Below are 23,646 nucleotides of genomic sequence, written 5' to 3' on the forward strand. Positions count from 1 at the left end.
CGGGAAATGCTAACAAACCTTTTATGATAGCATCCAACAGAAATCACCGAGCACCCAGAGACTCCAGGATTAAAGCTGTACAAGTAGTTTGGGTCAAAATTATTGACGTTTATTTGAAAGAAAGGAACAGATTGCAGAAAGTATTTGCATTTCCAAACAATAAGATGCTTTGGTTCTTCGCTCTACACAAATGAGGCCAAGTAAAGGTCAAGTTAAGTAACTTTACTGAAGTAAAATATTTTTTCTTTTCAATAAAAGTCAGCAATATCGTTTCCTTCTCCAGATAATAAATCCAATTGTGTGTAACATTGATTTAATTTTTCATCGCATCAGGGATTTTTTTTTTTCATGTTATATTGTTCGTTTTTCTTTTTAAGTCAGAGTAGGCTACCTGCTGGATTAGTTTCTGCAAACATCATGAAGTGCAGATTACTGCATTCATCCACCCAAGGATCCTGGTGTGCTTGGCTGTAATTGTGAAATACTTGCAAATTTCCACTGTAGACCTATCTCCTTCTCTTCATCTTTGAATATACAGTAACTCACCTATTGAAGGACATGACTTTCAGACTTCACAGTAGTGAACTGCAAAAGGTGCACATTAGCATTCTTCTGCACAGTCATGCAAAGTCACACTAGGTAAGCTGCCAGCAATCTGGCTAACCAGAGCTCAGTACAGTGGAAGTGAGTGAAGTTGTTTGCATTATTAGGCACATCAGATTCTTACAGGGGGACATCCATACATTTCTGAGCAAGGGTGGTGGCAGCAAAATGTACACTGAATGTTCTGTTGAATAGTCAAAAGATTTATTTTAATTATTTAATAGGAGAAATTGATACCATAAAGGAAACTTCATGAAGAAATTCCCTGGGATGATAATTACTTTTGAGTGTTTGTTTCTCTTATATGTGTCTGTCATCACGGTGGACATGCCTATAGGTAAATCTTGCATACCCTTAAAAGAGAAGAAAAGAATGTATTTGCACATTTTTTTGAGAAAAGCAGAATTAACAGTGTTCTCTTCTGGCGTTTTCCACGTAGTTTAGTGCTTCTGTTGGTTAAATGTACCTTATTCTTAAATACACATGAAGTTAGGACTTAGCAGGTAGATCAAGTACCTGGCATTGATCCAAGGTCTAATTCTTAATCTTCTGTAGTATGGCTATGGTAGATGAATTTCTTAATGGCCAATTTTAAAAACTATTCACTCAAACCTGACATAGACCATTTCAGTCTCTCTTTAATAGGAAACCTAATAACTTTTTCTGATGTGGTGCATAAAGCTTTGGTGTTCTGTGTTCTTTTTATTGCCAGATGCAAGCACGTTTGTGTATTTACAGTCAATAAAGCTATCAGTGCTATACATGGACTTAGATTAGGAATTTCAGCCTTTTAGCTTGGGATATCTAGTTTAGGCTGCTGCTGTGTTACTTGCATCCTTTGGTGATGTGTTGACTGTCTGATCAGTTGCACCATTTCTGCTTTCAAGCCACTTTTCGAAGTGGGACAACCTGTTACAATACCTTCATTCACAGTTTTCAGAAGTTATCTGTTAAACAAACGAGGCTGTAGCTCATGAGCTGTGCAAGGCTCTTCTTCCTGAATGTATTTCTGTTTCTGATAGCCTCTTCTCTTTAGCCTGACTTAACACTCTGATCTTGTGTAGTTTCTGAGAGGGGTGGTTGCATGTTAGGACTTACCTTTCAGGATCAGTGGCTTCAAAGAGGCGCAATATTACTTGTGCATGGGTGATATGTGTGAAAGAATGTGCTCTTTTCAAACCAGCATATCTAGAGACTCTATAGGCCTTAGCCCTACCAGCTCATGTAATTAATGGATGTTTACATTGCCCAGGGAGCCAGGCTTTATGGCTGTGTTGTGCAGTTTGTCCTGATTATCAAGTCTTTTCTCTCTCCTGAAGTGTCCTAACAGCACATTTCTGCCGTGAGCAAACCAGGTAGTGATCACATGCTGCTCTTTTTTTCTTGTATTTTTACAATACTTGCATGAGATAAAATATATCTATGCCCTAAAGCCATTGCAGCTATTCTGTGTAGCAGACCATAGCACTTGTGGCAAAATATGCCAATTCTTGATAGTAAGGATTTGTACTTCAGCACGCGTTGGCTCTCTCAGGAATTTTCCCACAGGAAAGAGCATGTAAATATAAATAACAAATAAGATATTTCACTAAATATCTTGACACATTTTACTGGATTTAGATTCACTTTCTGCAGTTTCTGTTTTATGCTTACTTTCCTCCATCTGAGAACACTCACAGCAGACGTATAAAAATAACTTCCAAATTGAATTTTTCGGGATCCTCCTCTTCTGCTGCCTCTTACTGCTTCCCACATCTCTTCTGATTTTCTGTTTCTTTCTAGTCTTCTCTCTGAAAATCAAGATCTCCTTATGCTTTGCTTACCAGCTGTCAGGTGTGATGCAGTATATGCTGATATGCCGCTGTGTTAGCTTGCTTTGCCACTGTTGGCAGCACTCTGCTGTCATGCTCAATTGAGACAGAAAGGAGCATTTCTCACTGGAAAATTAATTCGTGAAAGATGACTTTTGTTTTTGTAGCAGAATTGTTTTGAAAGACATCAAGCATACAAAGAAATATGTATTACAACAAATTAGCCTATAATTTTATAAAGGTTTAAGTGTCAAATATCAATGAAGTAAATAGTGAGGCCGAATGATTTTGTGAAATTACAGCCTCAAATTACCTCATGTGATTTGAGCACAAATTCCATCCACTGAGATGACTTTTTGTATTTTTTTTTCCTGACATAACTGTTTTTTAACAAAAATGAATGCAATCCCAGGCATCTGGAAATTCTGTAAGCAAAATGAGCAACTTCCTTGAGTCTGTCTGAAAAAGAAAAGCAGGATCAGAAAAATTACAATGGATAGGATCTTTTTCTTGACCTGTTCTTCTTCCTCCACCCTACAAAACACAGGAGGAAATAGAACGTCTTCCGTGTCAGCCTTTTTCTTCTTTCTAGTTATGGCTTTCTGTCCCTTTATGCCTTTTAGAAGAGGATTGCCTTTTACATCCAGCCTATGAGGCCCAGCTACAGTGGGGCTCATGTAGGATGCAGTAGCAGTTTTGCAGTAAGTTTTCCCATAATTCTTTATGCTGACTGCCCTAATTGTGCTGCTTTTTTTTTTGTTTGATTGCAAAGCTGACCACGCTAACTAATGTAATTCTGTTGATGGAGCATTACACTGGTCTGCGCTTATAAATTAGACAGAAATATATATTGTATTGCAGTTCTGTGGTGTTTATCTGTCAGCATAGTCTCTGACAAGTTTTTCTCAGTACAACTAGTGCTTTTCCAGTGTTTGCACGTGGCTCAGGCTATAGCGAGTGCCTAAAGTAACTAGTTTTGGATGCAGCTGCTGTTTTGGGTAAGGAAGGTACATGGTGTTGCTTGATCTTATTGGCAGTGAGCTGTCTCTGTTCTATATTAAAAAGACTATTTAAAATGTAGTAAATGTGTCTACTTCCAGCGGGCTTTAGGCCCTGATAGGTGTATTTGGCTTATAAACATAGGCAAAAAAAAATCATAATTTATGGTCAGTGAGAGCTTGATGTTTTTGGTTGGCTCAATGATCTGCATATCCTCTTCACAGCTGATTTTTCTTAGAGTGAGCTGAGCATTTGGTGGTAGGAGGTGGTGGTCTGTTCATTCTCCTGACAGAATGCCCTTCTGTAACTTTAGATGATAGCACTGCAACATCATAATAATGAATACTATGCTACTATTGTCAAATTTACAAATGCCACTTACTGTGAGTTATTCTTGTACCTTAGCCCGTAACCTCAAATGCCCAAAGTTTATTGATACAGTGCTTTATCATGCTAGCTCAAGTTAATGACTTGCTCCAAGTAAAGGACATTCTTTGGCAATATTTCATACAGCTTTTTTGTCACTTTTTTGAGCTTCCATGCTTTAATGTATGCAGTTTAATATTAAAGATTGAGATACATGCTCATCCAGTTGAGGAGGCAGGAGAGAAGAATCAAAGCTCTTTTGTTGCCTTGACAGCTAGTAAATCACTGAGTACAGAAGAACTTCGGAGAGAACAGTTCTGAATTCTTCTGAATTACCTCTGTGTGTGTAATTAGTGTTCATATGTATACATGTGTGCTCATATAATAATTTGTCTATCTAGGTCTTGTAATTAGTATAAAACATACAATATAGTGTATGTTAGGCTTGATACCTTTTTTTTTTCCTCAAAATAGTTTAGAAAAAACTAAAAAAACCTTTCTTGAACTTGAAATTCACCCATCAGCCTAATTTCAGTGTAAGTCTACATTTACTTTAAAATATGTGTTCGTACTATTCTTCCCTTTCTTCCTCTTTTTTTCAGTAAAGCTTCCTAAGGCTCAGAATTATCTTGATAATTTTTCTCTTTTTAATCCATTGACATTTAAGGAAAGGTCTTTTTCTGCAGTTGACGAGGAGGTTGTTTGACTATGCAAAGGGTGCTGACTCTGTCTAGACAGAAAACATTGCCAAATGTTCAAAGTCCTTGATAGAACAGACAAGGTTTTTTATTTCCTGTTAACATTCAGTTGAGAGTAATTTTAGCTGTTACTTGCGGCTTCAAATCTTTAATTTTGGGATTTGAGATGCAGTTTTTCCCCCCAGTTTCGCATGGTCGTTTTAAAGACTGCAGAAATAAGTATTCAAGATATTAATGAATATTATATTCTGTGTACAATGTTTTAATATGTAGAACTGTGGCTAAGAAGTGCATCTGTGTGACTGTATCCATAAATCAGGGTAACGTATCAACTAATGGGCTCAAATTCACGTCAAATGTGGATAACTAGACAGTAGCATGTCTCATGTTGGATTAAAGAAGGAATTTATTTCATACCATGTATCTTCTGGATTACATATGCGGTTGTTATGTATTCTTTTTTTAATTGGGAGGAAAGAAAAAAGAAAAAAGAAAAAAATATATGCTTTTTAGAAAGAATTAATGCCACCACCAGTCAGCTGTACCAGCAGAGAACTTGAAACTGTTTTAAAACAGCTCAAAAAAGATGGCTACTTCATGAGGAAAACAGTTGGATGCAAGTTCTCCTGTGGAAAGAAAGAAAGAATTGAAAAATCTTTTCAGAATCGGTGATAGTTTTTACTGGTATTTCAACAGAAAACAGTGAAATAAATAATTAGCTTGTTCAGTGTTGACCTCCTTGCAGCACCAATCGTTACTACTGAGGTTTGGAAAGTGGCAGTTTGTGAGTACAAATTCATCATTGCCACTAGCGGTCCCTTGTAAAAACCTTGTAAGTAAATCAGCTGTTCCAGTAGACCAAATTCAGTAGTTAACAGCTTGCTTATTTAATTTCCTTTCATTCAGCCTCTTACATGGAAAGTAAAGGCACTCCAAACCACAGCAGAAATTCAGAAGTTGAAAAAGGAAGAGATGTGCATTTACGGTTTTCTCTTATCACTGCAGAGACGGTCTGTAGTTTCTGTCTCACGCCTGGCAGCCAGTCTGCAGGTAAAATAACCCTGCAAGCTCACATATCAGTTTTGAATTAAATAAGTTAGTAACTTGAGCTTGCAAAATAGCATCTTGGCCATAGTTTTTGTCTGAAAGTAAATCCAATTTAATTTTGTAGAAAGTGCTTCGGTTTGTAGAGATCACTTTTCCTTCATTTCTTCTCATATTGCTGAAATTCCAATGCTTAGAGCTCTTTAAAAGAACTGATAAAACCTTTAAAAATGTAGCAAATGGTGTGGGTTTCAGTTGAAGAAAGCACTATGATTAAAGGGTTTAAAACATATTTTCCTACTCATTTACTATCATTTAAATACTCTTTTGAGAAAATGCATATGGATTCTGCATTTTCAGTTGTAGCTGTGGTTTGTTTGAAACTTAGAGATATATAATGCATTTTGTGGGTGAAGTATTCTGCTCCTGAAGTTGATGTTCTTTGACTTGTTTGAAATCAATAATACATGTTACTCTGCTCTCTAATGCAGAAACGTTTGTGTTGTTTAAGTCTCCAGCTGGATACTGATATGCACTTGAAGGAAAAGGAGAAAGAGTAAATGATCCCACTTGCCTTTTGAGGTGGTCATATTTGAGTTATGTTGGCAGCACTGAGTGAAGAAGTCCTGAATCTGCTTTGTGAGCTCATAAGGCTTTTTGCCTGTGGGATTTTCAATCCAGTTTTCACCAACGCTTTGTTCATTTGATACTTAACTGAGATATTTTCATGAGTTTCTGCCACTAAATTGGTGGCTTATCTACTTTTGTTGGGAAAAAAGTCCACAACAATATTAACATTTGTTTATAGTAAACTTAGTATTTCACTCAGCTATGTAAGAATGCCCTTTTGCTTCGTTTTAAGCAAAACTATATCCCAGATACCAAACTTTTAGAAGTGATATACCTGAAACTCTTAAATTTCAGTAATTTCATTTAGCAAACTTTTTTTCTTGACTTTGACAAATGTTAACTTCATTTCTTCCCAGGCTGCCAAAGGATGCATTGGCAACAGAACCACTAAAGTATGCTGATCAACTTCCTGTGGCTCAGATAATACGCCAGGTAAGCCTTTCTATTTTGAGGAATTTCTTTGAGAATAAACAACATCTGTAATATTCTAACTGCTTTTCTAGGTCATGCAAAATCAATGTGCTCGTGCTGGAAGTATGTAAAAACAACACACTCTTGTTCAGATGACAACCATTAAATTATAAAAGGCTTATTCAGAACATGGCAATGAGATGATAACTTGCTGTATGACACAGTTGTCACTTCAGAGGTTACTGTTAAAATTGTTGTATGTACTGATGTTAAAGAAAAAAATCCACAAATTTTGTCTAATTTGCATATTTTCCCAAATCATATTCCTACTCCCCCAAACAGCAGGCAAACTATAGAACCGCTGTTATAGAATTATGAAGTGTTGAGAGGGGAAAGTAACATCCTCTTCTGAATGAGATGTGTACAGTACTTCTGCTTCCAACTGCAGCATTGTCGTCATATTTTCTGCTTTGCACAGGCCTTTGTTTGCTTTTTGTTTTTCACAATGGAAAACAGGGATTGACATTTCGCCTAGATTGTGCCTACTGTGTCCTTACTTCAAATCGGTGCTTTTCCATTGATTCAGATACTCAAATGAGGGAGTTGGGGCTGGAATTGAAAAGCAGGCTACATTTTTAATTATAGCATGTCTAATTTTAGTTAACTTATGGCAAGGAGGAGGAAGAGATCTTTCTTCTGCAGAAGATTCTATAATCCCTTCTTGCTCTTTTCTCAAAGTTCAAGGCCTGACACTCAGGTCATCCTGCTGATAGATGAGATGCCCAGCCTATATTCATATGTCTTCTGAAGCCTGACTGTTGGCTGTTAGCCACAGCGGGCTCTGCCTAATTTTTTGAAAGAACAGTGACTAAGTAACATCCATAAAACTTGTGACATACTGTAAAACCTGAATAGTGATACTTTGCATCTCTGTTCTTGGTGATGCTTTAAAGTAAGCAAAAAGACCTGTTCTGTTGCAGTCATTTGGAATTTTCTCTCAGAATTTTATTTTTGAACTTTGTAGATGCTACTCCTGCTTCAGGGATGGATAATTTTGATTTCCTTAATTTAGGAATGAATAGGTCAGATTACTGCTTTCCTAATGGTATCTCAACAGATAGGATCTCTTTCAAGTAATCAGGTACACAGTGAAAGATAGATCTGAAAACTGGGGAACGTTACGATAGTTCCCCATAGGAGGAAAAAATGGTACAGTCCACCAACTCTTTAGAGACAATGAAAACTTCCATCCTGGAAAGTGGGAGATGATATTGATCAGGATAGTAATAAGCCAGATAAGCAGTGTTAAATAAAGCTGTGATGTCATCCTGAGCTGGCTTTGAACGCATGAGGATCAACAGGAAGAAATGTCCAAATGTCAAAGTTGCTTGCAAAATCCCGTTAGTAATGATTATTAATGTAGATCTTTCCAAATACCTTTGTCAGTTGGTGTTTGTCAGCAGTTGTGTTCCATGCTGCAGGTAGTGCTGGTTTTACCTTAAAGGAAACATAAGCTCTATTTTAAAACTTTAAAATGTACAGGTCTTTTCTGCAAGATGTAAGCACAGGGGATTTAAAAACTTTTGGCTGAAATCTGCACCTCTGGGAGGAATATCTGATGTGTTCAGAACATGGAAGATTGGAAATCAGGACCAGTTTGTATGTCAGGAACTCCCTGGTGTTGTCAGGGCTTCAAATGACCCAACAGCCCGCAAATGTCACATTTAAAATTCTGCCTTCATGCCTGACTCTCAGCATAAATGAATTAAACAGCAGAGCAAGCAGCCAGTCAATATGCTCTTAACAGTGAGAGTGAGCAATGAAACAGTTTGGGGGTTGTTTGGAATCAGTAAATAGAAACTGCACAGAATATCTCACCTAGAGAAAAATCTCGAATAGGAGACAGAATTAACCTTTGAAGATGATTGACCAGATGAAATGTCATAGTAATATTTTTACAACCTTAGGTGGGTAATAACCAAGGAATGGCTCATCTAGCTACTGTGTATTACACTGCAATAATAGAATATTATGCTGTGGAAAGGCAAAAATGTGCTTTTATGTATTCTTGTCTGTTTGCTATAACAAATTTACCAGTAATGTAGGTCCAGTCCACACCAAGCAGCAAGTCAGTCCTAACATAACTGGAAATGTCTTTGATGTAAAGAAACAGAATAAAATGACCATTGTTTAGCTATCATGTCAGGAATTGGGCATTGTGTCCTGGCTTTATTTGTTGTTGCTGCCCTTTTTGAGCCTCTTAGCTGTAGTCAGCTCAGCATACTCTTCACCAGTGTGCGAGTGAATTAGCATTTCTAAGTTTATAATGTATTGCTTCTGAGGGACCTTTGATAATTGGAACATAATGCAAGGACCATGTTCAGTTTATAAGAACAAATATTTCTGTTTTGCTTTGAAAGTAAAAGAGAGAAAAAAATAGCATTAGTAAAAACAGTGAAAGCTGTTTGTGGTGTTAATCTTTATCTGAAGTTAATCACTGTGTTAATTCTGGGCCTTTTTTTCATGTTAACCTGTCTATATCTTACCACTAGCTAGGAATAGCAATGAAGATTGCAAATGATTCTGTTGCATAAGTCAGAATTTGTATTATGGCATAAATGCATATTAAAGCTTCCCATAGACAGACAGACAGTTATCCTAAATCCATAGAACGCCATGATACATTTTATTTATGTAGCAGCCAACATGGCCACTAATTTTATCCAAATCTCACTGTTATTTTATGCTCTTGAATGTTAGTAAGACCCTACACGGTTTCCTTGGGAATTTACATGTGATTTCTAACATTCTCTTCAGTACTTAATGGCTGGTATTTTAAAAAATACTGTACTAGCCAAGAGAAATTACTTTTGTGATTTCTGATCTGTCAATTCCACAAGAAAAAATCAGACTTATTACATCCTAAAATGCTTAATGAAAGGAAAACAAGAATCTGATTTGGAGTTTGATCTTAAGGTTTATGGTACTAGTAATTATTATTGTAAGCAGCTTAAAAACAAAAGAATGAATACCCCGTCGAATTCCCAGTTCCAATTCTCAGACAAATGTTAAATGTGTAATGAAGTTAGACCATGGTTAATTAAAAAGATTAAAAAAATACCAGGTGAGGAATATAGTCATTAGTATATACTTCAGAATTGGGAAAAGTTAAGCTTTCGGAGGAATACCCACGTAGGGTAGCCTTTTAAAATGGGATTCTTTGTGTACAATAATGTGTGCAGTGCTACTGCGTAGGATGAGTTTATGAGAAGTAAGGCCAAAAGCAGGAGAAAAAAGAGAGCAATTCTGCATTTGTCTTTAGTGAAAGCGGGTCTATTGAAAGAATAAGCAAAACTGCATTTGAGAAGATTGTTTTCATATATCATTAAGGATATTCATTGCTGGGCCTCCAATTCAGCATGGTATTTTAATAAAAGTACTTAACTTCAGTGACAGTGCTCATGCTATGAGTGTCACTGTGCGGTAATATATTTTGCCTAACTGAGATTTAGGATATTGAAGAGATTTAAATTGCTACAGGTGTCTTACTGATGGAAGAATGTTTTATTGATGAAAGGCATATTTCAGTGGATAAATGCCAGATTTTCCTGATGTTATAATTGAAAACAAAATGAAACAGCAAATTCAGAATAGAATCAGCTTGTATACATATTTATTATAGTCCATGGTAAAATATTAAGCAGATAAATTAATATGCTGTTAAAACAGGGTGGTATTTCAGGAAACCAACTTCTTACTCTTGGCAGGGATTGCACAATTAACTTAAAAATTGACCTGGCTTACAGTTCCAGATGTACGTAAAAAGAAAGGGTTCCTGGGTGTTTTCTCATGTCAGGGAATGCATGAGAAAATGTTGTGAAGATTTCCCAATGAAATTAGATTGAATTTCCTTTAGGCGACACGTTTAAGTTTGTTTTGTAACGTTTTTAACCAACACATTACTGTAGCCTCTCTCTGTAGAAGCTTCAATGGGAAATGCCTGTTGTGTGATCTCAGGAGCTGACCACAAGAGCATGCTAACCCCGGTGTGTTGATTGTAGAATCATTAAACTGTAGGGATTGGAAGGAACCTCTAGAGATCATTGAGTCCAATGCCCCTACTAACGTAGGTTCCCTACAGCAGGTTGCGCAGGTGGGTGTCCAGGTGGATCTTGAATATCTCCAAAGGAGACTCCACAATCTCTCTGTGCAGCCTGTGCTTTTTTATTAAACATTCCAGTCAAACAAAAGATATGAGCACCCTTTGGAATTGTACCATTAACTTTGGCTCAGTTTAGACTCAAAGGACATTAGGAACTTGCTCCATCAAGTCCAGCTTGGGGATATTGACTGGGGTCCACAATAAGGGAAATGAGATAAGAAATTCAAGAAAAAAGATGGGAAAGGAATCTTCAAAGTTACAGACAGACAGGTGACATCAAAGATGACTGCGCTTCTGTACTGTGTCTTCCAAGAAGGTTTAAGTTTCCATAGTTTCTGGAGTTCTGTGAGTAGTTTGCTAAAAAATCCTTTTGACTTGGAATTCAGTGTTTATTCATTCTTGGGGCCTCCTTCTCATATAGTAGAGCAGTGTAAGTTTATTGCATTCATCAGTGTTACCACCGTTTCATGCTGGTTTAATTGGGAGAGATTTTCTGTAGCAACATTTGGCAGAAATTGTTGAAACAATATGAGAAGAATAGAAAGTAACATGTTGTATAAATTTTTTGAAGGATTTTTGATTACTTATAACACAACAATTTTAGCTCTGAATCGTATATATTCACAAACATGAATTTGAGTTGTTACCACTGTCTTTGAGAAATTAACCCATTACATGCTGATACACTGTCCTTCAAGCATTAACTTTAATGTTCTGGGGTCACACTGATGCCTTCCCCCGCCCCATTGCTGCCCTTTGGCAGTTGTTATGTTTCAAGGAGAGGCCTTGCACTCAGCCTGGGCCTGTCCTGTTGGTAGAGTCTTGGTTCCTCTTTGTGCTTTGTGGAGACTATGAGAGATGTTCAGAACTGTAGTCAGGCATGTGAGGTGCTGATTAGAACAACGTTAGCACAGATATTTATTTGTTTTTGATGTGGACAGTAATTTTGTTTTATGGATAATAATTCATTTAAAATATTTTAAGTACTTTGATAATTGATACTTGCTTTTTATGGTGTCATTACACACTAGAGGGTTCAAAAGCACCTTGTGATACTTAGATATGTCAGCCTGGATTTGTAAAGTTTTAGACTCTACTATTTATATGTTCTCTGAAAATCCATCCCTGTAGATAGGTTTAAAAATAACTTCAAAGCATAGCTTGCTTGTATAAAACCCTGGTCACTGTATCCAGCTGGATGCTGTCAGAGGTGAAATGTGACATTTCATCAGAAGGTCTGTTTTTTTGGTGTTTTTTTTTTTTTTTTTAACATCTCTTAGGACAGTCACAGGTCTTCTCAAGAAAGCTTTTCTTTCAGAGAACTGATTTTTGGGGGAGGATGATGATTAAAAAATCTAATTTTTTCATATTAAAGATTTAAAATCCAATTTCATTTTAATGAAATATGGCGTTAGCCAACACAAGGAGACCTTGAATCCGTTTCATTAGCTATGTAAAGGTCTTGCATTGTGTTGCCTTACTCTGGGTCACCTCTCTGGCTCAGGTTTTACTTTTGTAGTTTGGAGCAGCACCAGCAGCATACTTTGTATGGTGCTGTGCTCTTATCACTGCTGCTTCCTATGGCCTTTTCGGAGTACGCCAAGATGTACGCCAATGTGTTCTGATGTTCATGTCTCTCTGTAGTGGACCAGAGGCAAAAAAAGCTGTTTCTGATGCAGGTCAGGGAAGTCTGTGGATGCCTTCTTCCTCACCAGCTGACCCGAGTTCCCTTCAGGGCTCAGCTGTTCCAACTTCATTCGTGCACAGAACTAAGGCCAGCTGTGCTGCACATCTTTTGCTCAACCATCCCTTCATCTAGGGCTCTTGGAGTATGTTGGAGTTAGAAGATACTGTGTCTTACGATGATTTTTTAGGGTAGTTTTCTTTCTCATCTACGTTAAATAAGTTTGTGAATTCTGTAGCATAGTGGTAGTTTGCCTGCACTTTGCAACTCTCATGGATGTGGTCTGAAGTGGAATCGTAACTGGATGTTATCTAGTAAATAAGAACTTGCATTTTTTCTCCCAGATACATAATGTGGATTAAATTTCTCTCACTGTTGCATAAGTTAGAAATTATTTAAATTTGTTCTGGCTTCATTTAATGCTACTTTGGATGAAGCTCTCTGCTCAGAAGGAGCAAAACAAACCTTCTGTCAGAAGCTGTTACTGCACATTTTTGCCAGCCACCAAAACTATCATGTCACAGGGCAGCAAAGGCCTTCCTTGCAGCACTGTGCAGTGTGATGCACGTAGGTGCGTGGATGTTTACTCACCACTGCTTCTTCTAATGTTAAGGCTGATTAAAAAACTTAGAGTAGCAGAGTTGTGCTGTGTGTATGTGAGCCATGCAATGGATGTGATGTGTACCATTATATCTAGAGAATGAGTGTGTAATTATTTTAATAGTACTATTTTCTATTAATAATTTACAAAAATAAAATAATTAAGAATGGAGTAGTCCCCTATTTCTCTGACTCATCCCAAGAAATCACCAAACATATTCTTGACTTGCTTATAACTGTTACAGATCTCTAATGGCAAGGCATTAAACCAGCAACGTTTTCAGACAGTTCTTCATCTAGAATTACTGCAGCACCAGTGAGATGCTCAGTACCCTCTGTGTAAGCCATTAGTACACACAAGCAAGGTTGGCACTCTTTTTACCCTCAGTCAGAAGTCTCATAAGTGGTGTCATAGTACTCCTGAAACAGAGCATATTTCTAAGTGTAGCATAAAGTGTTTCTGTAAAAAAATAAATAATGAAATATACTTTTTTTTTTTTTAATGTGCTGCTCTTTTTCTCATCTGTTCTTCCTGATCAAAGGATCCAATAGTACGGAGTTAGCATAAATCAGTGATGATCTGCTTTTACAGACGAGGCCCAGCTACCTCTGTTTTGTTATGTTTTTCACCTGAACGTGGTGGAAAACATTCTGGAAGCTGAGGCGCATTATGAAGCTGTCTCTTTTCTTCCCATTAAAGGAGTGTTGGAGGTGATCATTCTCTGCCTATTCAGAATCATTATTTTTCTGTTTCTCAACCACAGGCTTGAAGTTTTGCTTCTTTATCTCTTAATTAAGTTGAAGTATTAGGTGGAATCTCTCAGTCTTCGAGACACGATAAAGATAACTATTTTGGAATTATTTTTCTTTCGGATGCTGCTTTCTAAATCATAAAAATTTAGCAGTAATTACGAGGAACTTCATTTCCATAAGGATTGCCTACCAAAATATTCATGCATGGGGAATTCTTCTTTTGTCTGCACACAACACTGCTTGTTAGAGCCAGAGAGAAAGCATTAGTTTTTTTGTTGCTGACCGAGCATTACAGGGGAACTGAATGTAGTATTAAATTCTTCCAATTATAGCTGAATACAATGGATTGAATGAGTAAATGCACTGAAAGGTATCTTGTGTGAGGCACCTGACAGTCAGCTGTGGGGTTCTTGCTTTTAACTGTTTCCTGGTAGAAATACAGCATTGAATGTTTTCTGTAAGCCAGAGAGGGGTGACCTGTTCCAGCTGCCCAGAGGCACTGGAGATTGAAGGTGGTTGTTTTTTTTCTTGCCATAAGTACTGCAAGATGTGTTTCAGCCTGTCTCGACTGCAGAATTTCTGAGGCCGTCTAAAATTGGTGGTATAAGCCAAAATTGGTAAAGCATATGTTATATTCCTTGAAAATGTTTGTCTGTATTTCTCATGAGTAGGTGAGAGAGAAACTAATTGTTACTCTGGAAAGTAGACATGGAAATAAATTAAAGGCTTTTGTGCGTGTTATGGGATTGCTCGATCTGCGCTTGAGAGTACTGGTAATATGAGGCATTATGTGTGAATGTGGTGTCATTCACACATTCATTTAATGTATTGGGCTTATGAGACATTCATAGGACCAGCATACAGAACTGTCAGATATACTATTAAAATATATGAAAAGATACCCGGGCACGGAAGTAGCTATAATTGCTACAGGTGCCATGTTGGAGCTGCAGCTTCTTTAAGACATAGTTTCTGAAATAATTTACTTCTAAAGCATTATCTAAGATTTAAAATGAAGGAGGAGATTCAGGAAGTGACTGTAATGTGTCAGGCTTCATAGAGTGCTGTGTATCTTCGTGGTTTATTCATCTGAACTACAGGTGACTGCGCCTGGAGGGTCATTAGTAGCTGTATGACCACAAACTCTAAGAACTGTTGCATTTCTTACATGCCTGATTCAGAAGCAAAATATGTAAGCTATTTTTCTGCATGTGTTTCACAATTCTGTATGCACAAACCTTTCGATATGTTATATCAATCTTTATGCATTTTTATCTTGGCTTTTTTCTTGATCATGCCATGATTGCCTTTTATTGCACTTTGCAGCCTGCCCACAGCCATGACTTCAAGACAGTGGTTATTGTTTGTACTGTGCTGTAGATATGCTTAGAGCTTTACAGAAAGAGGCAGGTTCAAAATTGCTTACAGCTTAAAGTAAACTTCATATAGCATGTTGGCAAAGAGCAAAATAAAGTTAACAGTGAGAGATTTTATTTGTAGACTAGAGCCATAAAGGACCATTATGTTAATCTGTCCTGACTTTCTGCACAGAGTGCATCGATGCTTTGTTTGTATTTTCCCCCTGTTGTGGCTGTATTGAGGTCAGGAAGAATGACAAAAAGAGTGAGTGAGTAGAGCTGTTAGATGTTTAATTGAAATACTTTAATTATAGGGGGAATATAAATTAGAAGGACGTAACTACATGTTAGTATGTGTTTGTGATTATTGTGAGCTATGCATGATATTGCAGCTGTTATGGAAGGAGCAACGTGTGTGTGTCCCAGGGGTGCCAGCTGTTAATGTCATGTGAATTGTTGAGCAGTGCTACAGATAGAGTATAAAATATAAAATACAGATAAAATACCTGTCTTGCTCTGTTTTGGGCAGCTGATATTAGAACTGCTGTTGTTGCTGACAATGTAGGGAAGTTATTTTTAAGCAAGTTCTGTGATTTGAGGCTCTTTGCCCACCTTTGTGCTTCTAATAAGCTTAAATCAGAGCTTTTTTACAAAAATTCTCTCTCCAGTCACTTTCACTCACAGCATTATAGTCTTCTGTTAAGCTTATAATTTACTTTTTTCATCATTCATTGCTTCCATTTTTTTTTTTTAATTTTTTGGTAATACACTGATCTCCATTCATTATCACTGGTCATTCATAAGCCCGGATTCTTAGGTGTTCGGAGTCTCTTTGGATTTATCTGCCCTAAGTTCCATTTATTTGGTATTCCTTCAAATATTGGGAAAGTGAATACTATTCAGGTTGCTGTGGAGAGTTGTCTCCAGTGGGGATAACTGAATAGGTTTCCAGTGCATAATGGTATGCAAATAATATACTTCTGACTCACATGGGAATAGACTAAATATATGCACAGGCTTTCTGTGACCTTAATAGATTTGTAGGCATCATAACACACCGTGTGCTGCTGCAGTATAGCTTCTGATGTACAAATATATGAACTGTGGTGGAGGGTAAAGAAAATTATGAGATAACTGTGTAAATTTAGTATGTGATCCACACACCTTATTGTATCTGGAAGTGCATGCCAGCAATATATCTGATTTACTTTGTAACATAAGCAGTGAGCACAATAATAATCACTGCTAATAAAACAGAAAGTTCTTATGCTTAAAACACACCAATTTGTTACGCTGATAAAGCTTCTTCATGCGTGATGCAAGATGAAACTGAAAACATGTAGGGAAATGATAAATAAGGTGTTCCATTAGGTGGTTTTTTACATTTATGATATTCACAAGGAAAATAACTTTTATAAGTCTTTCTTCTTTTTAGTTTATTTTTTCTTCCTGGTTCTAGAGCAGCTCAGGAAACAGATGCTGCTTTAAGAAAGCTTTCCGTTAGTGAAGCTTTCTGTGCGTGAGAATTCATTCTTCCTAAAACTTCATTTCACTTAAATTAACTTGTATTTCCACTGAGGATGGCTTATATTAAGCACAAAGGGAGGCTTAGCGGTTTAGACTTCCATCAAATAAACTGCATAACTAAAAAGAGAAGATGCCAAGCCTCATACACTTGTACTTGAAAGTATTGTGTTCCCGCTTGTGGGAACTTGAGATTAGTAAAATTATAAAGGCTTTGCATTAAAAACAGGGAGATAGAATTAATTTTTGCTTAAGCAGGGAAGTGTCAAAAGCCTATTATGGTAATTTTTCAATTTTGTCTTAACTGTTCACACATTTTAAAATAGTTGTACAATTGAGTAGAGGCATAATTGATGTGTTGTGGTTTCTTTTTTATTTCTTGTCCTTGGGCCATCATAAAACGTAGCTGAGGTGCACTTAGAGCCTTGGGAGAAGTAGGTGTGCTAATTAAGTAGTTGACAGTTTTCATATCATAGTGAGAAAATTTGCCTAATGGATTGAAATGGTTTTATAAGAATGGTTCCCCTATTCTTAATTACGTCCAAGCACGAAACATTGATACTAGATGAAGACAGCTAAGCCACAGAACATTTAGTGTGAACGTGTAGTTCCTAGCACTAGGATTTTGGGATTGTAGAGACTGCCGTGCTCGTTACTGTCATGGTAAGCAGCAGCAGAAAAGGTCTGTATGAAAAAAATGTTACTTTAATAACTTGATTCATTGCCTTTTAATATAAGCATTGATTCTATTAAATATGCTGAAAATATCAAAGAATGCAGAGCCACATTTTGTTAATCGTTATGGAATTAAATTTTCAGTCTTGTCTGTATCATAGCACCTAATGGTACAGCTAACGGTGGTGACTGTGTTGAAAAAGAGTGTTTTGTAGCTGAGAACGTGCTCTATTAAATTGTGTTGTTGTGCTCTCTGTATCGGTTGTAGTTGCCATGGAAATAAATAGGAGGCAGCACTTCCAGAGCGACCTTTGTAGATGAGGCCCTACACAATTCCTCTTCGCTCAGTGCAGCCCAGGAAAGGCAAACGGTGGAGGAGGGGATGTCGTGAGATCCACGGGCAAAGTATTTGTTAAAATGATTGCTTACTCCTGATTGCACTGGATATAAAAATACTGTTAGTGTGTTTTTGGTGAAGGCGTGTGCAATGTGAGCGTAAGACTGCATTCTGTACTTTGTTTTACCTGTCACTAAAAATGTGCAGGATCAGAACCCTCCTACAGGAAGCAGATTACTGAAGTTACAGTAGATTGTCCAAGATGCAATATTTAATTTCAGTGTTCTGGTGTCAGCTCAGTGCTCTGCAATGCTTCAGTTTCTCACACAACCTTGTATGGCTTTTTTTAATCGTTACTTTTTTACTGTTTACACATGAAAGTTTCTGTGCTAGATGGTGTTTGTTTCAGTGAATAGTAAAATTAACAGTAGCAGTTTTCCATTTTTCTCATTCTATCTGCTATATTTCTTCTGAGCATATGCAGAATAAGAAGTAGCTGTTAGAATGAGCTCACATTGGTAAGGACAGATTATGAATGTTATCAATTTTAGCCTGACATATTTTGTAGTGCTGCCTGTGATGGCAGATACTTTGCTGAACATTTTTCCTCAGGTGATGGCACTGTTAGCTCCAAATATATTCACACATTTATCCCACTTAACCGTGGAAGCTTAGTGAGGTGTTCTTGGTGATATTTTGTGTTCAGTTAATTATAGTTTGTTTACCCTTCAGTAGCGTGCTGTGAGGAGCGTGGCAGTGTAGCTCACAAGCTCTTGACAGGACTGATGAATGGCTGGAGATAGAGATATTGGCAGGCTGCTCTCTGGTGCTCTATCTGGAATTGTTTTCCTAAATAATTCAGAGAGTTGAAATTTGATGAAATCATTTCCATTTTAAGAATGGGTGGAAGGGGTAAATGAATGAAGACTCCGGGAATGGGAGAGCTCTGATGGTACTGTTGAGCAGATAAGACAGCATCCCGTCTCACTGTTCTCCTTGAAATCCTTTGTGTGTGCAGTTCAGCTTCGTGCAGGCAGACACTTCTGTCGTGCTTTACCAATCAGCGTGTGGCACCTGCCCTTGGCTGCTCTGCTCCTGGCACCCTTTCCCCACATGCTGACTGTTGTCTCTTGTGACTCAGTGTTCCTGGAGAAGCCCAGCTCCAGCACAGGGACACCGTGAGCTAGCGAGGGATCCCGTGTTTTTAGGAGGATTGGGAGGGAGGAGTTCCAGAAGTCCATCTACAAACAGAGGGCTGTCAGATCATTAGTGCTTACATGGGGCTGAGTGACAGCATGCTGCTAGCAGGGCAGCGACCAGTGGTTAGTTTAGGTGGTAGGAAGGGGAACTGGTTTGCTATTAGATATGAAGATCTGTGGTTTCATCTTTTTAAAGGACTTACCTTTCAGAAGGTACCAGAACGGTGCTGGTACTGCACATAATACATGTGTTTATCTGTGGGGGTACGTGCTCAGCTATACTCATTCATTCTTCCAGAAAGATGGACTGTTGAGCCCCAGGCAGCATCTGACTGATGAACTGGTGTCGTGCAAATGATATGGGGGAACAGGAACACTGAATATTTATGACACCATAAATCTGCCATTCTTTCTCAATGGCAGCTGCCAACAAAAACTCTTTGCAGGAATGAATCTGCTTTCAGGGTCTCTTTGTTCTTTGACACATCAGGTGTAGCATAAATGGCTTTCTGGTGTAGGTCTAATTATGTGCAACCACTAGGTAAGTTCCTGTATTGCTTCCATGTTTTATGAGTTGTTTTCAAGGTTGTATAGCAGCTAGAACAGCCAAAAGTTTTGAGTTGATATTTCGTAGTTCTTACTCCTTTTGCTTTTTTTTAATTCTGCTCACAGGGAGAGTATATGCAACATAAACTTGGGTGAGAGTACTTGTCTGGCACATGAGTGCAGAGGTACTGCAAACAATTGCTTTTAAAAGCAGGGCGGTGGTGGGGAGCAGATCTATCAGCAGCTGTGGTGCCCTGATTTCTCACTGAAAATGAAAACGCGTGGCAGTAGAAACACAGCTATGTTTGATCTTGCCGATATAAATGTGTGGACACTGTTTGCCTCAGTGCTTTTCCCCCTGTCCATTTTTTTTCTCATGCCTACCTCTTAACTATAATGCAGTTTTGAGTTGTGCAAGTCGCAGCTAGAAAACCTGCACAGGTATAATGTCACACAGAGCTCAGGGCAAAGGAGGACTTTCAGAATTATAGTTGTAGAGATCCCAGAGACATTTAAAAAATGAGCAGTGAAAAGTACACTAATAGAGAATATTGATTTGGATTCCAGTTTCTTTAAATGTAGCTGTTAAGATGTTTGATTAGATTTTGTACTCAATATGACATATTGAGTATAAGATCTAATGTTGTCTAACATCTGTTGTTAATATTGCCTGCCACCTGGAAATGAATGAAGAGTTACTCATGGGATATCCAGAAAAAAATGAGTAGTTAGAACCGTCGCTACTGCTTTGAAAGGAGTAGTTCAGTAATTTATGAACGTGGTGGTTTCTCCATATAAACAGATAAAACTTCATTTGAATTTGAGTGATCAAAATTCTGCTTCATAGTGGAAGTTTTGAGGCATGCAATTAATTTTATGAGATTAAGGAAAAAAAGCCAAAACAACCTGCTTCAGAGCCCATTGATTTAGAAGGGCTCACCTCGAGGTGGTGACACCATGGGAAATCCAAGTGGAGCTCCCAGGCAGGAGGCAGGGGTGTCCGGTGTGCATCTCCCAGATGGGGACAGAATGAGGCCTCTTCTCTGCAGAGCTGGGTTGGATTTGGTTCTGGTTCTGCTCCCACTGGCTTTGAGTTGCTGTAGCAACAGCATCTGCCCTGTAGAAGACTTTGAGATAAAGCTTCCCTAGGGGAAAGTGGGCAGTGTATGCAGCTCCAGAAATAGTTGTGAGAGTGGGTTGGCACACTTGACACCTTTCTAGCAAATATAACTTTGCCCCATGAGCAGCCTCTACAGACCCTTTTCACAACCTTTGTTCCTTTGCAACAGTTTAAACAGTCTTTCTGCCTGTTTAACCCAACATTTGGGTTGCAGCAGGTGAGTCACTTCTACAGCTGATCGTTTTTGGAGGTCCTGGCCATGGAGCTGCAGCCAGCTACTGCACAATCCTGTTTTCTCAACTCCAGTCATGAAAGTTTATCACCGTGTGCTGAATGTCTTCAACCTTGTTTTTGCTAATAATCTTCTTGTTTAAATTAATTACAAATATTTTTGAGAAGGATGCTTCTTGAAGTAATGGGGGCCAACTTTTAATACCAAGTCTGTTTAATTACTCTGCTCATCTTCTATTTTTGCATGCTTCAGTTGGCATGAAGCTCTGTGTTTGCGAATCTGTTTCATATATCTGATGTGGGTATAAGTGCTCTTTTATGAAAATTATGATTGTGGCTTCCTAGAAGTATATGTATGACTATGAATTTAAATATAATTTGCTTAGTAGGCCTTAAATAGATGTGATTTAAAATATATATATATTTATAGTTTTTCTTCATCTCCATCCTTCAGTACATACGTGCTTCTGAGTGTCATAATGACACTTGTAACTGAGCAGGTGAGAGCTCAGCCCTCTTACCTCAGCAGAGTTAAGAGTTCTGTGGTGCTCGTCTACCAAAGATAGATGTGAATTGTTACAGCTGACAGTACAGAGCTGTGTTTGTTGGCTTTGCTTGTATCAAATCACACGTCTTGGTTCGGAGGGCCCTATAGCACAATCCTTGTTTGCCAGGCATCGTTCATATGAGCACTGGCTTGTCTGGAATTGAACTGCACTGGGTCTCAGGTGCTGGGAAGGCTCCCTTTGATTAGAAGAAGTATATTATGTATTGTGTCAGAGGTTGGAAGATTAATGAATAACTGTTAAAGCACTGAAAGCACTTTAAAGTGCTATATAATGCTGAGAGATAACACTGAAAGTAGAAAATAGTAAGTGAGCAGCCATTTTTGAAGTAGAGGATCATTTCTAATAAGCCCTACAGATTACATATTTTAGATGGAAATGAAAAACTAAAGCTATTATAAGTGTTTGTTTTATGGTGATTGTAAAATTTTCAAAGTACATATTTAAAATGCAGATGTTGCTAATGACATATTAATTTACTTCAGCTGCTAGGTTTTTTTTTCCCCTCATATTGTCCTTGAGTTTTTGTTGATGAATGAACTTTCTTCACCACTTTATTAACATTGGAGATATCAGTAATCGTGGCACTGTGGTTAATAAATACAAACCAGGAGATTAGACAAAAGTGCTTTAAATTATTTTGCAGATTAGCAGGAACTGCTTGTGTTGGAGTTCTCTTATGACTTTAATCTTGCTGTGGGCACAAAAGAGGATTAAACTATTACTAGATGGCTGGAATTATTTGATTTCCCCCACCCCACTGTGGGGACCACAAATCAAAACGGTAACCAACAAATTAGAAGTGCATACTTCCACTAAAAGCTCTGAGGATGTGTTTTATGCTGTGATTTAATTGTGATGCATATAAATTTGTTCTGAAATGAAACTTTGTCGGGTGTTTTCTTACAAGGATTACAATGATGATGTGGTCTGAAATGTTAAATTGCAAGTAAACCTGAATTTGTATGGAGGGCTGAGAAATACATAAAGGGCTCCTGCCACGGTGTGCTGTGCGGTAGGATTTGGCTCCTCCATATCCTTTGGGCTGAGATCAGTTTTTTTCTGAGCTGAGAAGCAGGTGTGACTTGTTTCAGCCTTAGGTTGGAGGTTTGAGGTCAGCCTTGGATTTCAAAGACCTCCCTTTTTCAGATTTCAGTAATGGTCTTTTGCACAGACCGTAACGTAAAATTAGGTATCTTGATTTTAGTATTGTAATGTGAAAGAAATAGAAACATCCATTCAAATGGAGTATGACTTTTAAATCTGCACCCCTAAAGTACGTAACATTTACCCCAGGGACCTGATAGTGATGCAGGACACTGCACTGGCAAGCAGCACACATGATTTACTCCCTGCTACTGCTTGCTGACCCCCAAGACTGGTAGAGGTGGAGAAATCCACAGAGAGGTATGCACAGGGCTTCCCCTATAGCTGCTGCTCCTGCCAGAAAGCCCCGGGATCCAAGGCGGTGTTTTGTATCACCTGTGCTGCTATAAACAGACCAAAACTGGGCTTAGGGCGCTTTGAAACCCCAAAGTTTCTCTCTTGAAACCCTGTACAGAACAAGGTGTCGGCAGAGACAGAAGTGTCAGTCTGTCCTTTTCTCGTTTGGGAATGACTACATTCCCAGCTGTAATACTGCTGTGTTCATACCGTGTGCATTGCTTCGTCTACTGCTGACATCCAAATGTGGGTTCTGAGTTTAATTTTTCTATATCAGTATTTTATTTGGGACGCTGATACAAAGTTGAGTTCTGCTGGAAGTGGGCTGTAGGGTTGAATTGTAATGGTATTTACCAATGTGTTTTCCATGTGATGCCTTAAATCTTATTTCTGTTCTGATCTAACATTATAAATTTAAACCATTCTTAATTTAACTACTATTTCAGCTTTTATACTTTCTATTTCTTAAATAAAACTAATTTCAATTGCAATAGCAAGTCCTGTATGTTTTACAAAACACTTCCAATGAAAATCTTGGATACTTTCCATTATGGTCCCTGTAGACCCATCCGGTTTGAAAATACAGTTTTATCCTCTCCTTAATTACAGTACTTGGAGCAACTTTCTGTTAACTGTTTCTTAAGTTCCCGGAATAATGAGTCTACCAGAACTAAAGAGAGTGCAGCAGAAAACTGTTCACAGGAGGAAGCTTGCTGTTGCTTAGCTACCTATCTTCTTAATTTGGAATCTCCAGCAATTCAATAAGGACTAGCCCTTAAGCTGCTGAATGTATTTGTTGGTGACGCACTGTGCCATTTCTGTGTGCATTTCACCTGTGTGTTACAGCTATTATTGTGGGGAGGGAAGGGGCGTTTATAATGGGGCT

At 38.0% G+C, this 23,646-nt stretch overlaps 1 protein-coding gene across 5 annotated transcripts in view; it reads left to right on the forward strand.

Annotated features, from left to right (window-relative positions):
• Positions 1 to 23,646, forward strand: part of PIGK (phosphatidylinositol glycan anchor biosynthesis class K) — a 63,806-nt gene that overhangs the window by 36,095 nt on the left and 4,065 nt on the right. For 4 of the 5 annotated variants that reach the window (XM_046944468.1, XM_040704651.2, NM_001031278.2 and 1 more), the window contains one exon: positions 6,508 to 6,583. In XM_046944468.1, coding sequence (XP_046800424.1) covers positions 6,508 to 6,583 — 76 coding nt within the window. Of the gene's footprint in view, positions 1 to 5,383; positions 6,584 to 23,646 lie in introns of those variants that run through there. The other variant, XM_040704650.2, reaches the window with a different exon arrangement.

This window comes from Gallus gallus, chromosome 8 (assembly GCF_016699485.2).
Source record: "Gallus gallus isolate bGalGal1 chromosome 8, bGalGal1.mat.broiler.GRCg7b, whole genome shotgun sequence".
Classification (NCBI taxonomy): domain Eukaryota; kingdom Metazoa; phylum Chordata; class Aves; order Galliformes; family Phasianidae; genus Gallus; species Gallus gallus.